General features: G+C 45.4%; 1 protein-coding gene across 10 annotated transcripts in view; it reads right to left on the reverse strand.

The window, feature by feature from the left end:
• Window positions 1–17,486, reverse strand: part of LOC131427551 (neuronal acetylcholine receptor subunit alpha-7) — a 1,487,406-nt gene that overhangs the window by 111,051 nt on the left and 1,358,869 nt on the right. For all 10 annotated transcript variants that reach the window (XM_058590843.1, XM_058590842.1, XM_058590845.1 and 7 more), the window contains 3 exons: window positions 16,801–16,910; window positions 16,517–16,740; window positions 16,290–16,460 (listed from right to left, as the gene is read on the reverse strand). In XM_058590843.1, the coding sequence (XP_058446826.1) occupies window positions 16,290–16,460; window positions 16,517–16,740; window positions 16,801–16,910 (505 nt within the window). The remainder of the gene's footprint in view (window positions 1–16,289; window positions 16,461–16,516; window positions 16,741–16,800; window positions 16,911–17,486) is intronic.

Consider the following 17,486-nt stretch of genomic DNA (forward strand, 5'->3'; position numbering starts at 1 on the left):
AAAACACTTGTACTGTAAAATGTTGATGTAATACACAAAAATATGATTAATAAACAGATATTTATGCAAAAAAAAATTCCTACCATTTGCTGAACAACTGTTCCCGAAACGGCTTGTTTCGGGAACAGTTGCTCAGCAAATGGTAGGAATTTTTTTTTGCATAAATATCTGTTTATTAATCTTATTTTTGTGTACTACATCAACATTTTACAGTACAAATGTTTTGACCCTTTGGCCTTTCATCTTTGTTGTTCATACAATTGGCTTACACACGAGAGCAACATCGAGGACCTCACGAAATCCAGTTCTAGCCGGGCCGGTACACACCAAGATCCATCCTCAGATCTAAATGCAGATCTTACTGATTGTGACAATTCAAGGTACTTTTTAGTGCCCCAGATTATCATTAAGAGATAATTAAACTTTCAATATTTCCTACCAAAAGATTCATCAAGATGGAAGTTGATATAATTTGCACCGTCACTAACACATTCAATTACGAACGGCAATGCGAAAGCAAAAGTGATGATGTTGAACACATCTTTATAGTAGTATGCAAATATGCCGTGCGAAATAGAGTTGCAACGTATACAGGTCAATATGTATTTTTGTTGTAAATATTTTAGTATGCGGCCGAAAACAAAAATGAACAAATTGTTAGAACAAAGGTTTACCCTTTATTTGCGCATTCTACTTTCCAGGCGTATCAGAACTGGCTAAACTTAAAGCAATCTCAAATATTTCTTTATGACAGTGATTTGGTCGTGCTGAAAAAGACGGGGTTTTTGTTCAACTCCTTGTCGTTACGGATGGCCAGCTGCAGATGGCGAGGGATGATTCTCATTTTCTTGTTGTCACGGGCAGAGTCTAATTTCAAAACTTCGGCAGCCAAGTACTCCATTACTGCCACCAGATAGACCGGTGCACCGGCACCGACACGCTCGGCGTAGTATTCCTTCCGGAGCAGACGATGGATTCTGCCAACTGGGAACTGCAGACCAGCACGGTTTGACCGGGACTTTGCCTTTCCCTCAACTGTTCCTCCTGTGTGCGTGTTTTTGCTTAACAATTCCACGAGATGCTGTTAACAGTTAGACAGTCAATTCATTATTAACAAAGGGGCTGTTTGTACACCGCTGCCAGTAGCAGGTATAAAACGAAATGTCATGTAAGAAATAGCGTTATTTTAGTTAAAGCAGCTACTCTGAACGCACGAGACACCGTCAGCACGATGGTATCGAAAACCAGATACATACATACATACATACATACATACATACATACATACATACATACATACATACATACATACATACATACATACATACATACATACATACATACATACATACATACATACATACATACATACATACATACATACATACATACATACATACATACATACATACATACATACATACATACATACATACATACATACATACATACATACATACATACATACATACATACATACATACATACATACATACATACATACATACATACATATATACATACATACATACATACATACATACATACATACATACATACATACATACATACATACATACATACATACATACATACATACATACATACATACATACATACATACATACATACATACATACATACATACATACATACATACATACATACATACATACATACATACATACATACATACATACATACATACATACATACATACATACATACATACATACATACATACATACATACATACATACATACATACATACATACATACATACATACATACATACATACATACATACATACATACATACATACATACATACATACATACATACATACATACATACATACATACATACATACATACATACATACATACATACATACATACATACATACATACATACATACATACATACATACATACATACATACATACATACATACATACATACATACATACATACATACATACATACATAAATACATACATACATACATACATACATACATACATACATACATACATACATACATACATACATACATACATACATACATACATACATACATACATACATACATACATACATACATACATACATACATACATACATACATACATACATACATACATACATACATACATACATACATACATACATACATACATACATACATACATACATACATACATACATACATACATACATACATACATACATACATACATACATACATACATACATACATACATACATACATACATACATACATACATACATACATACATACATACATACATACATACATACATACATACATACATACAAGCCCTTGGACAAAGTCCCTGCTGCCCCAATGTATGTATGTATGTATGTACATACATACATACATACATACATACATTGGGGCAGCAGGGACTTTGTCCAAGGGCTTGACGACCCCTCCCTCGGCAACTGTGAGTTGTGGGGCTTGTCTAGGATGTGGTGGAGTTTGGCAGTGGGCTCTGTTGAACTTCTATAAAAAGCTGCATGTATCCGCAGGCAAGCCCTTCCTAAGCGACCGTGTGCCGCTTTAAGTAAACAAGCCCTGCGGGAGTGCCTATCGGCACATCAGGATTAATATCAGTGAAATCCTGATTATGGTATACTGGTCACGGCGAACATCAACGGACAGGATTTTTTGGTTTATGGATAGGATATGACGACTTTGGGCTGACAGTCGTGCTGTTCTGCTCCCTCAGTAAGGAAGGGTGATATCGACTTGAAATGGCGAGTAGGATAACAGTACGGCTGCCTCCGTCCCGGTAAAACCGTGGCAGGCCTTCGGAAAATGGAAGAGAGCACTAATCAAAAGGAAGTTGGAACGATGAATCCGTTCGCCAAAGGCGGTTTATCGAGATCTCCGCCCCTGCAAAACCAACATGGGCACCAGTCTCGTGATAAGGAGCAACAGAAGTTGCAGCAGCAGTCACAGCAGCAGCCGCAACAGCAGCAGCAACAGATGCACCAGCCAAAGCAGAATGTGTTGAACAAAACAATGCAGAAGCCGAGAGTACTAGAAGCGAAAAGTTTAGTGGACGAGCTCCATAGTTTCGTGGACGCAAGGAACAACATCCACAAAGAAATTAAAGAGATGGTCCACAGAATTCGGAAGGCGGTAGTATCGGCCGTCAAAGAGTACGAAACGATAGTAGAACGAGCAAACACAGCGGAACTTACATTAACATCCGCTAAAGTTGCCGCTATCACGAGTTCTCTGAAGCAGGGAGGCACCAGTGCAGCTTCGGTGAGCTCAACGAAACAAGGGAAAGAGGGGGTTGCTGGGGTGGATAATGTCTCTGTATCCATTACTCCAAAGAGGCCAAGAACATCTCCAGGAGACGAGAGACCAGGCGGTTCCAAGAGACCTATACGCCTAGACGAGGACTCCTCTGAGGAGGCGGCTGAGCAAAAGGAAGGATGGAATACTGTTGGTGGCCGGAAAACAGAGAGAAAAAAGAGTCAGCAAAAGCGAAAGGAGCGGAGAAAATTGGAGCAGAAGGGGAAAGGAAAGTTTGTGCCTCGTCAAAGGACACCAAAAGGGGACGCAGTTCTCGTCAAGGCTAACGAGACTATGACGTACGCAGCAATCCTCAAGAAGGTCAGAGAGGACCCGGAGCTGAAGAATCTCGGTGAGAACGTGGTGAGAGCAAGGCGCACGCAAAAAGGAGAAATGCTTTTCGAGTTGAAAAAGGACCCTACGGTCGACAGCTCGACCATGAAGGAGCTCTTGGGTAAATCATTGGGTGAAGGAGCGGAAGTGAAAGCTTTATGCCCGGAAACGATGATTATATGCAAGGACCTAGATGAGGTCACCTCAGCAGAGGAGCTAAGCGGTGCACTTAAGACACAGTGCAACCTGGGCGACGTGCAAATTATGATCCGTCTAAGGAAAGCATATAGTGGCACACAGACCGCGTTGATTCGTCTACAAACAATTGCTGCTAACAAGGCATTGGAGGTGGGTAAAATAACGATCGGATGGTCGCGGTGTCTACTGAGAGCTGTACCGCGAGTGGAAAAGAGAGCGGAAAGATGCTTCAAGTGCTTGGACTTTGGACATCGAGCAGGAGCTTGTAAAGGCCCCGACAGATCCAAAATGTGCTGGAAATGTGGAGGGATGGGTCATGTTGCGAGAGACTGCACGCAAAAACCGATGTGTATGCTTTGCACTTCGGAGGAGGGAGATGATCATCCGACTGGTAGCTTCAAGTGCCCTGCTTACAAGAGGGCGACTGCGGGCCAACAGTGATGGAGATAACCCAGATAAATCTGAATCATTGTGATACCGCACAGCAACTGTTATGGCAGTCAATGACAGAAACGAAGTGCGATGTTGCGATAATCTCAGAGCCGTATCAAGTTCCCCCTGATAACGGCAACTGGGTGTCAGATAGAACAGGAATGGCCGCGATACACGTCATGGGAAGATTCCCTATACAGGAAGTGGTTGAGAGCGCAAGTGAAGGCTTCGTGATTGCTAAGATTAACGGCGTCTTTGTATGCAGTTGCTATACCCCTCCGAGGTGGACAGTGGAGCAGTTTAGCCAGGTGCTGGAACAATTGACCAATAAGCTAATCGGACGAAAACCAGTAGTCATAGGAGGAGACTTCAATGCCTGGGCGGTGGAATGGGGCAGCAGAGTAACCAATGCAAGAGGATACATCCTGCAGGAAGCTTTAGCAAAGTTAGAAGTACGATTGTGTAATGAAGGCTCCGTTAGTACATTTCGGAAAGACGGTAGAGAGTCGATCATCGACCTCACGTTCTGCAGTCCTAATCTGGCAGCAAACATGAATTGGAAAGTGAGCGAGGAATACACTCATAGCGATCACCAAGCGATACACTATCGCATCGGCCAACGAATCCCAGTGGCGACAAGGAGAAGCATTACCGATGGGCGAAAGTGGAAGACGAAAACCTTTAACAAGGACCTCTTTATTGAGGCACTTCGACCGGACGGCGGCGTCGATAATATCGATGCGACCGAACTGAAAAGAAGAATGATGATGGCTTGCGACACCACAATGCTGCGAAAATCGGAACCAACTAAAAGCCGCCGCCCAGCTTACTGGTGGAACGAGACGCTCAGTACGTTACGAGCTGCTTGCCTCAGAGCCAGGAGTCGGGCCCAGAGAGCAAGGACAGAAACAGAAATAGAGGAACGCAAGTCGGCTTTTCGGGAAGCCAGGTCCGCTTTCAAACGGGAGATTAAGCGTAGCAAATCAAATTGCTACAAGAGACTGTGTCGAGAAGCAGACGCCAATCCCTGGGGGGACGCGTATCGAGTTGTGGTGGCGAAAATTAAGGGTCCGTCCACCGTAGCTGAAATGTGCCCGAACAAGTTAAAAGAGATCGTGGAGTGTCTCTTCCCGAAGCACGACCCGACTACTTGGCCACCAACACCGTATGGCGAAGAAGAAGCCGACTCTGTTGATCGACAAATTTCTAACGAAGAGCTTACACAAGCCGCAAAGCGACTGAAAGCCAAGAAAGCTCCAGGCCCGGATGGGATACCAAACGTGGCGTTGAAAACCGCGGTTCTGGCGTATCCAGACATGTTCCGAACTGTGTTACAGAAGTGCTTGAACGAAGGCAACTTCCCAGACATGTGGAAGATCCAGAAGCTGGTGTTGCTGCCGAAGTCAGGTAAACCACCGGGTAATCCTGCCTCGTATAGGCCTATTTGCCTGCTGGAAACACTTGGGAAACTCCTGGAAAGAATTATTCTCAACAGGTTGATGAAATGCACTGAAGGCGAACGAGGATTGTCGAACATGCAGTTCGGTTTTCGTCAAGGAGTGTCGACGATTGATGCAATCCGGACAGTGCTTGAGAGCGCTGAGAAGGCGTCCAAACAGAAGCGAAGAGGTGACCGATACTGCGCCGTGGTTACAGTGGACGTGAAGAATGCTTTCAACAGTGCCAGCTGGGAGGCCATCGCCACAGCACTACACCGAATGCGGGTCCCAGATTATGTTTGCCGAATCCTAAAGAGCTATTTCCACAATAGAATCCTGGTGTACGATACGAACGAAGGACAGAGGTCAGTGCGAGTGACGGCGGGCGTCCCTCAGGGATCCATTCTCGGTCCGACTCTCTGGAACGCTATGTACAATGGGGTCTTGACACAGCAACTTCCCAGGAAAGTGAAAATCGTGGGCTTCGCGGACGACATATCGTTAACGGTGATGGGCGAGTCTCTCGAAGAAGTAGAGGCCTCGGTGACAGAGACGATAAGCACGATTGAGGGCTGGATGAACGGAGTCAAGCTACAAATAGCTCACCACAAAACGGAAGTGTTGTTGGTGAGCAACTGCAAGTCGATCCAGCGTATCGAGATAGATGTAGGGGGACATGCGATTTCAACTAAGCGAGCTCTGAAACTTCTCGGAGTGATGATCGACAACCGGTTGAACTTTAACTGCCATGTCGACTATGCCTGCGAGAAATCCGCGAAGGCGATAAATGCAATAACGAGGATCATGCCAAATGTCGGTGGCCCGAAAAGCAGCACAAGACGTCTGTTAGCTAGTGTATCTTCGTCAATACTACGGTATGGTGCTCCTGCCTGGGGAACAGCATTGAAAACGAAGAGGAACCGTGAAAAGCTCAACCGAGCATTCCGGCTTATGGTCATACGAGTCACGAGCGCCTACAGGACAATATCGTCGGAAGCAGCAAGCGTTATCGCTGGAATGATCCAAATCGGCATTACCCTGGCGGAGGATATCGAGTGTTATCAGCGTAGAACCACCAGAAACGTGCGAACGATGGTTCGAATCGATTCGATGGCGAAGTGGCAGCAGGAGTGGGACAGTACGGAGAAAGGTAGATGGACTCACCGGCTCATTCCACATCTGTCGCCGTGGATGAATAGACAACACGGAGAGGTAAACTTCTACCTAACGCAGTTTCTATCTGGCCATGGTTGTTTCCGGAAGTATCTGCATCGGTGTGGTCACGCCGCGTCTCCATTTTGTCCGGAGTGTGAGTATGTTGAAGAAACGCCAGAACATGTGATATTCGATTGTCCCCGGTTTGCGGAAGTACGTAGGGAAATGCCTGCTCTAAGGGTGGATAATATATCTGAGGAAATGTGTCGTGAAGAAGGCACGTGGAATGCAGTAAACAAAGTGGTAACACAGATACTCTCGGAGTTGCAGCGAATATGGAGAAGGGATCAGCGAGTAAGCGTCGGATCGAGAGAACTTCCTTCGTCGGTGTAGTCTTGATCCGTCGTCGGGGACAAGATGAGTAGACCACGTCATAGCATCGTAAGGATACAAGTATCGAAAACGTCGGTTTCGAGAGAACTTCCAGCGTCGGGGAACTCTCTGTCGCGGTAGGCTAGATCCTTCGGCGGGGACTAGTCGAGTAGCCACCACAACACCGACTTGTGTCGTCGGGGCGCCAGCCAACCAGAAGCTATGCTCCAACTGGAATCGCCGGACCGAACTCGGCACTCTCTCGTGTGTTCCGAGTGGTGCAACAGGGGACTCGGTGTCGGGAGAGCCTCTTTCGCCGGGGAACTCTCCGTCGGTGTAGTCTAGATCTTTCATCGGGGATTAGACGAGTAGATCGTGGCGTAGCACCGTTAAGATAGTCGGGGCACCAGTGAACCGGAAGCCATCCTCCAACCGGCATCATTGGATCGACCCAGGCATCCTTACAGTCGGGCCGTAGACGGGTATCGAAAACGTCGGTTTCGGGAGAACTTCCATCGTCGGGGAACTCTCTGTCGGTGTAGGCTAGATCCATCACCGGGGACTAGTCGAGTAGACGCCACAACACCGATTCGAGTCGTCGGGGCATCAGCGAACCGGACGCCATGCTCCAACCGGAATCGCAGAGCAGACCTCGGCACTCCTTCGGGTGTCCCACGTGGCGTAAAAGGGGAAACTCTCAGTCGGTGTAGGCTAGATCCATCGTCGGGGATCAGTTGAGTAGTGCGGCGCGACGTAGCGGCATTGGGTTGTCGAGGCGCCAAAGGTGGATCGAGAGGGATAAAGATAGAAACTCAGGAGCTCATTTTCTCCCAAACGAAGAAGTGCATGAGCACAGCCGAGATGTATATAGAGAGCAGAAGCTCATTTTCTCCCAAACGAAGAAGTGCATGAGCACAGCCTCCCCCGAAGTATTGAGCTTAGCTTAGTTCCGGGGGGATCAAGGCAAGATGTCCAAGGTGTTTTAGTGGGTAAGGTTCAGCCAGTCCCACTCGCTGGTTCACAATAGCGGTAGCTTGACAACTACTGAGCGCGTGAACTGGGAAAGTACATAAGTAGGTATTTCACCTTGTAAAAAAAAAAAAAAAAAACATACATACATACATACATACATACATACATACATACATACATACATACATACATACATACATACATACATACATACATACATACATACATACATACATACATACATACATACATACATACATACATACATACATACATACATACATACATACATACATACATACATACATACATACATACATACATACATACATACATACATACATACATACATACATACATACATACATACATACATACATACATACATACATACATACATACATACATACATACATACATACATACATACATACATACATACATACATACATACATACATACATACATACATACATACATACATACATACATACATACATACATACATACATACATACATACATACATACATACATACATACATACATACATACATACATACATACATACATACATACATACATACATACATACATACATACATACATACATACATACATACATACATACATACATACATACATACATACATACATACATACATACATACATACATACATACATACATACATACATACATACATACATACATACATACATACATACATACATACATACATACATACACACATACATACATACATACATACATACATACATACATACATACATACATACATACATACATACATACATACATACATACATACATACATACATACATACATACATACATACATACATACATACATACATACATACATACATACATACATACATACATACATACGTCGGGGACAAGATGAGTAGACCACGTCATAGCATCGTAAGGATACAAGTATCGAAAACGTCGGTTTCGAGAGAACTTCCAGCGTCGGGGAACTCTCTGTCGCGGTAGGCTAGATCCTTCGGCGGGGACTAGTCGAGTAGCCACCACAACACCGACTTGTGTCGTCGGGGCGCCAGCCAACCAGAAGCTATGCTCCAACTGGAATCGCCGGACCGACCTCGGCACTCTCTCGTGTGTCCCGAGTGGTGCAACAGGGGACTCGGTGTCGGGAGAGCCTCTTTCGCCGGGGAACTCTCCGTCGGTGTAGTCTAGATCTTTCATCGGGGATTAGACGAGTAGATCGTGGCGTAGCACCGTTAAGATAGTCGGGGCACCAGTGAACCGGAAGCCATCCTCCAACCGGCATCATTGGATCGACCCAGGCATCCTTACGGTCGGGCCGTAGACGGGTATCGAAAACGTCGGTTTCGGGAGAACTTCCATCGTCGGGGAACTCTCTGTCGGTGTAGGCTAGATCCATCACCGGGGACTAGTCGAGCAGACGCCACAACACCGATTCGAGTCGTCGGGGCATCAGCGAACCGGACGCCATGCTCCAACCGGAATCGCAGAGCAGACCTCGGCACTCCTTCGGGTGTCCCGCGTGGCGTAAAAGGGGAAACTCTCAGTCGGTGTAGGCTAGATCCATCGTCGGGGATCAGTTGAGTAGTGCGGCGCGACGTAGCGGCATTGGGTTGTCGAGGCGCCAAAGGTGGATCGAGAGGGATAAAGATAGAAACTCAGGAGCTCATTTTCTCCCAAACGAAGAAGTGCATGAGCACAGCCGAGATGTATATAGAGAGCAGGAGCTCATTTTCTCCCAAACGAAGAAGTGCATGAGCACAGCCTCCCCCGAAGTATTGAGCTTAGCTTAGTTCCGGGGGGATCAAGGCAAGATGTCCAAGGTGTTTTAGTGGGTAAGGTCAGCCAGTCCCACTCGCTGGTTCACAATAGCGGTAGCTTGACAACTACTGAGCGCGTGAACTGGGAAAGTCCATAAGTAGGTATTTCACCTTGTAAAAAAAAAAAAAAAAAAAAAAAACATACATACATACATACATACATACATACATACATACATACATACATACATACATACATACATACATACATACATACATACATACATACATACATACATACATACATACATATATACATACATACATACATACATACATACATACATACATACATACATACATACATACATACATACATACATACATACATACATACATACATACATACATACATACACACATACATACATACATACATACATACATACATACATACATACATACATACATACATACATACATACATAAATACATACATACATACATACATACATACATACATACATACATACATACATACATACATACATACATACATACATACATACATACATACATGGCACGTCGCGCAGCGCAAATGCAAAGGGCAGAAACCGACACAGTTACGAGGGAGGTCAACACGGCGAGTAGTGTTCCCCCTGGGGTGCAGTCCACGCCCTTCTTCACACCAAAGAGGCCAAGGGCATCGCCTGGAGATGTTAGATCAGGTGGTCCCAAGAGACACAAGGATGCCCGTGTCACTGGAGCTAAACTACCACCAGAAGCAACCGACGCGGTAAACAGCCGCACTGAACAAAGGAGAAAGCGAGCAAAATAAACCCGCCCAAAAAACGTAAGGTCGTCAGGACGAGGAATAAGAGCGAGGCTCTCATCGTCAAAGCGAGCGACGACTCGTACGCCGAAGTCCTACGCGCTATGCGGATGAACCCGGATCTTAAGGAGCTAAGGGAAGACGTGCAAAAGGTCAGGCGCACTCGTAATGGTGAGATGCTTCTCGAGCTGAAAAGAAACCCCAAAGCAGGCAGCATCTCGTACAAGGAGCTTACCGAGAAAGCCCTCGGAAACAAGGTGGAAGTAAGAGCCTTGTGCCCGGAAGCGACTCTCCGGTGTAAAGATCTGGACGAGATTACTACGGAGGAGGAGGTAAAACTAGCCCTGAAGGAGCAATGCGAGCTAGGAGAGGTTCAGATGACCATCCGTATCAGGAATGGACCTGACGGCACCAAGGTAGCCTTAATTAAGCTGCCAGTAGATGCAGCTAATAAAGCGTTGAAAGTGGAGAAAATATGTGTGGGTTGGTCTGTGTGTCCACTGAGCGTTTCCCAGCTACCGGACGTGTGCTTCAAGTGTCTGGGTTTTGGTCACTTCGCACGGAACTGTCAAGGGCCGGATAGGAGCAAACTATGCAGAAGGTGTGGCGAGGAAGGTCACAAGGCAAAGGATTGCACGAAGCCTCCGAAATGCCTAATTTGCGCTGCCACGGGGGATAACAAACATCCTACAGGCGGTAGCAGTGCAAATCCTACAGGCGGTAGTGCAAATTAACCTCAACCACTGTGATACGGCACAACATCTTCTGGGGCAATCTGTTGCGGAACATAGATGCGATGTTGCGATAATTTCGGAGCCAAACCAAATTCCACCCGGAGATGGAAACTGGACATCAGACGGAGCCAAAACAGCAGCGGTATGGGCAGTGGGAAAATACCCCATTCAAGAAGTGGTGCACTGCGCAGATGAAGGGTTTGTTATAGCCAAAATCAACGGAGTCTTCATATGTAGTTGTTATGCACCTCCACGATGGACGATCGAACAGTTCAACCGAATGTTGGACAAACTAACGGAAGAGCTAACCGACCGAAGACCAGTAGTAGTAGCTGGTGACTTCAATGCCAGGGCGGTCGAATGGGGCAGCCGCCTCACGAACTCAAGGGGAAGCAGTCTTCTGGAGGCCCTAGCTAAGCTGAACGTAGATCTTGCCAACGACGGTACCACTACCACCTACCGTAAGGATGGTAGAGAGTCCATCATAGATGTCACTTTCTGCAGCCCGGGAATGATAAGGAGCATGCACTGGAGAGTGTGCGAAGAATACACCCACAGCGATCACCAAGCGATCCGGTATTGTGTTGGACGCGACTCGCAGGTGGAATCAAGCAGAACGCAGATCGGTGAGCGAAAGTGGAAAACAGCGAACTTTAACAAGGACGTATTTGTGGAAGCACTGAGGCTCGAGCGCAACACAATAAACCTCAGCGCGGAAGAGCTGACTGCAACACTATCACGTGCGTGTGATGCAACCATGCCTAAAATGGGAAAACCCAGAAATGGGTGACGTCCGGCGTACTGGTGGAATTCGACGATCGCTGACCTGCGGGCACGTTGTCTACATGCCAGGAGAAGGATGCAGAGAGCTAGAAACAGCGGCGAAAGGGAGGAAAGAAGGTTGCCCTATAGAATAGCAAGAGCCGCACTCAACAAGGCAATCAGGCTCAGCAAGAAAGAGTGTTTAGAAGAGCTGAACAACAACGCCAACGAGAATCCGTGGGGTAATGCCTATAAGATGGCCATGGCAAAGATGAAAGGTCCAGCAGTTCCACCGGATAGGTGCCCGGAAAGGATGAAAACTACAATCGAGACCCTGTTCCCGAAGCATGAGCCTACGATATGGCCGCCAGTACTGTACGACGTACAGGATGTCCGCGGCGACGAAATCCGAGTATCAAACGAGGAGCTGCTTGCTGTAGCGGAAGCCTTACCGGTGAAGAAGGCTCCAGGCCCGGACGGGGTTCCAAATGTGGCCCTTAAAGCTGCGATTCTGGAGAATCCAGACATGTTCAGGACTACATTCCAAAAATGCATGGAGGATGGTAGTTTCCCTGACATCTGGAAGCGGCAGAAGCTGGTGCTGCTACCAAAGCCAGGCAAACCACCTGCAATCCGTCAGCATATAGGCCTATATGCTTGTTGGACACAGTCGGAAAACTGCTGGAGAGAGTGATCCTTAACAAGCTCACGAAGTACACTGAGAGCGAGAACGGTCTGTCGAACATGCAGTTCGGATTCCGGAAAGGCAGGTCCACTGTAGAAGCCATACGAGAGGTCATGGAAACCATGGAAAAGGCCCAGAAGCAGCAGAAAAGGGGAAACCGCTACTGTGCGGTGGTCACATTGGACGTGAAAAACACTTTCAACAGTGCCAGCTGGGTAGAAATAGCCGACTCTCTGCACAGGTTGAGGATACCAGAGTACCTATGTCAGATTCTGAAAAGTTATTTTCAGAACCGGACGCTGATATACGAGACAGACGCCGGATACGTAAATATGTCTGTCACGGCTGGCGTTCCACAGGGATCCATCCTGGGTCCCACGTTGTGGAACATTATGTACGATGAAGTGCTGAAGCTAAATCTGCCCAGGGGAGTTAGGATTGTCGGCTTTGCGGATGATGTGGCGCTCCTAGTAATCGGCGAGTCTCGAGAAGAGGTGGAGGTTCTCGCCATGGAGGCAGTAGACGTCGTTGAGAATTGGATGCGGGAAAAGAAGCTTGTGCTGGCACATGAAAAGACTGAGATGGTCATCATCAGCAACCGAAAGGCGGTGCAACATGCGAGCATCTCAGTTGGTGAGTGCATCATCAATTCGAAGCGTGAGGTCAAGCATCTGGGCGCTATACTGGATGATCGACTGAACTTTAATAGTCACGTTGACTACATATGCAAGAAGGCAATGAAGGTGATATTGGCGTTATCTCGGATTATGCCCAATAATTCCGCGATTGTCAGTAGCAAGAGGAGGTTACTGGCGAGCGTGTCATCATCGATCGTACGATACGCAGCTCCAGCGTGGTCGATGGCATTGACAACAGCAAGGAACCGAGCCCAGTTGAACCGCACTTTCAGACTGATGGCAATGCGCGTGACAAGTTCGTACCGAACAATATCGTCAGACGCTGTGCACGTGATAGCCGGAATGATCCCCATCTGTCTGCTACTGGAAGAGGATAGCCTATGCTACAGGGATCAAGGCACAGGAAGAGCCCGGAGCAGAGAGAGAGCCAATACGCTCACTAAATGGCAACAGCAGTGGGACAACGCGGAGAAGGGAAGGTGGACGCATCGATTAATTCCTAACCTGTCGGTTTGGACAACTCGAGTGCACGGCGAGGTAAACTTTCAACTGACGCAATTCCTGTCTGGACATGGCTGTTTTAAGCAATATTTGCACAGATTTGGCCACGCAAGGTCGCCGTTGTGTGTTGAGTGCCAGGAAACCGAAGAAATGCCGGAGCACGTAATATTCAGTTGCCCACGGTTTATCCAACCGCGTAGCGAAATGACTGCCATCGTTGGCGCCGATGTCAGCGTGGAGAACATAGTTCAAAGGATGTGCAGTGACGAAGGAAAATGGAACGCGGTGAACCGGACAGTTGTTCAGATTATGTCCACACTGCAGAGGAGTTGGCGAGAAGAACAGCGTCAAATGACCTAGGTCCAAAGACGAAAAATGCCGGACTGTTTTCGGCACCCTAAGAAGACGGACGAAGCGTGTGGTATGCTGCTCGGTTTTCGGGATAGTTTCGTCGCCGGGAAACTCTCCGTCGGGTAGGCTAGACCCACCACCGTGGGCTAGTTGAGTAGGCGCGTCGTAAACCGGTTTTGGAACGTCGGTTTCGAGAGAACTTCCAGCGTCAGGGAACTCTCTATCGCGGTAGGCTAGATCCTTCGGCGGGGACTAGTCGAGTAGCCACCACAACATCGACTTGTGTCGTCGGGGCGCCAGCCAACCAGAAGCTATGCTCCAACTGGAATCGCCGGACCGACCTCGGCACTCTCTTGTGTGTCCCGTGTGGTGCAACAGGGGACTCGGTGTCGGGAGAGCCTCTTTCGCCGGGGAACTCTCCGTCGGTGTAGTCTAGATCTTTCATCGGGGATTAGACGAGTAGATCGTGGCGTAGCACTGTTAAGATAGTCGGGGCACCAGTAAACCGGAAGCCATCCTCCAAACGGAATCATTGGATCGACCCAGGCATCCTTACGGTCGGGCCGTGGACGGGGATCGAAAACGTCGGTTTCGGGAGAACTTCCATCGTCGGGGAACTCTCTGTCGGTGTAGGCTAGATCCATCACCGGGGACTAGTCGAGTAGACGCCACAACACCGATTCGAGTCGTCGGGGCATCAGCGAACCGGACGCCATGCTCCAACCGGAATCGCAGAGCCGACCTCGGCACTGCTTCGGGTGTCCCGCGTGGCGTAAAAGGGGAAACTCTCAGTCGGTGTAGGCTAGATCCATCGTCGGGGATCAGTCGAGTAGTGTGGCGCGACGTAGCGGCATTGGGTTGTCGAGGCGCCAAAGGTGGATCGAGATGGATAAAGAGAGAAACTCAGGAGCTCATTTTCTCCCAAACAAAGAAGTGCATGAGCACAGCCGAGATGGATAAAGAGAGCAGGAGCTCATTTTCTCCCAAACGAAGAAGTGCATGAGCACAGCCTCCCCCGAAGTATTGAGCTAAGCTTAGTTCCGGGGGATCGAGGCAAGATGTCCAAGGTGTTTTAGTGGGTAAGGATCAGCCAGTCCCTTGACAACTACCAAGCGCGTGAACTGGGAAAGTACATAAGGTATATCACCTTGTAAAAAAAAAAGAAAAAAAAACATACATACATACATACATACATACATACATACATACATACATACATACATACATACATACATATATACATACACTTGGATAGTCGAATAAGGCAGCAGACAGACTATCCCAAGGGTCCTTAGTCTTGTGGAAGCACTTGCAAAGTGAGACAGAAAAAACAATCAACACCTTACGTAGCGAAAATCGATATTACTCGCTGTAGTGCTGGGTAGACTACTGGAATTAACTGAAGTGTATGCGAAGAGAACACCAATATTGAACTTCAAGCCATTCGGCACAAATTTGATGAACGTGAAACAGCAATAATGGTTTACTTGAACATACCGAGCCGGAAAAATTTCACATTAAACCGGGTTTGATTAAGGCATCAATACACCATTAGGAGAATTACAGCAAGCTATTTTAAATTTTTTTTGATTAAAGTAGTGGGATTAATTTGAACTAATAGCAATAAAATTTTAACTGATTTACTTGAAAATTTAACCATGACAATTACAATAAACAATTTTCCAAAATGCTGTAATCATATCGAGATTTTGCGTACGATTTGGTTTTGTGATCCATGAACAATTCATATCAATTCATTACCTATCTACAACCATTGCTGCGAACTTCCAGTCACTGATTAATTCTGCTTCTTCGTCTGCTTTTCGCATTCGATTTGTTATGAATTGCAATTCCTTAAGAATGTTATGCAAATCCTTATGCGAGCACCCGGAATAATTATGGTGGTCATCGACTGTAGTTGGTCTAGAAAAACTGTGTTAGAGAATTTAGTAAATATTATCATATGAAAAAACTGTTTCTATCCTCACCCAGATGAACTAATAGCTGTGTTCGAGCCGGTGATTCCACTAGTCACATGCCGAAAATCATCCTCGATATCCAACACGTTAGCCAATAGTGATTTTGATGACCTTTCCTTTAATTCGAGTTCTTTCATCCGATTCGCTAAAATTATAGTTTTTCTGGTAATTTTTTTACCAGGACGTCCCATCCGTAATATCCAAGGCAACCACTGCAGGAATACTGCCTTGATCTACAATTAAAACAATGTGTAATTGATTGCCTAATTTTATGATATTTTTAACTTTTTCACCCAGGGAGGCATTTCATGGCTGTCCGCTGTTCTATGGTGATAATTTAATACCACCACTGTCAGAACTACAGATGAAGCTACCATAAACATTATGCAATTGAAATATGTACCTAAAATATGTTCACATTAGGATTTCATACTAGTTCTTGAATAAAATTCACATAGATCATGCATGCCCGTGTAAAACTAGTAAATGAAATATAATTGACAACATGTGAAAGATGATTATAAAATAGTGATCATTTGTAGGAGATCTTCAATAATTTGACTATTGTTTAGACAAGCCGAACGAAACATATTCCGAAAAGTTTTAAGTATACACATAAGGTGGTAAATCAAAATCAGAAAGCATTCGTAACAACACAGAAATCGCTAAAATACGTATAATTTAGTTTTATCATTTTGTGATATATATATATATATATATATATATATATATATATATATATATATATATATATATATATATATATATATATATATATATATATATATATATATATATATATATATCTATATATATATATATATATATATATATATATATATATATATATATATATATATATATATATATATATATATATATATATATATATTTGAGATGGTCGGGTATAGAAATTCTTATACCCGAACCCGACCCGTACCCGAGTGATCAGCAAAAAAATTTACCCGTACCCGATTAA

Source organism: Malaya genurostris, chromosome 2 (genome assembly GCF_030247185.1).
Source record: "Malaya genurostris strain Urasoe2022 chromosome 2, Malgen_1.1, whole genome shotgun sequence".
NCBI lineage: Eukaryota > Metazoa > Arthropoda > Insecta > Diptera > Culicidae > Malaya > Malaya genurostris.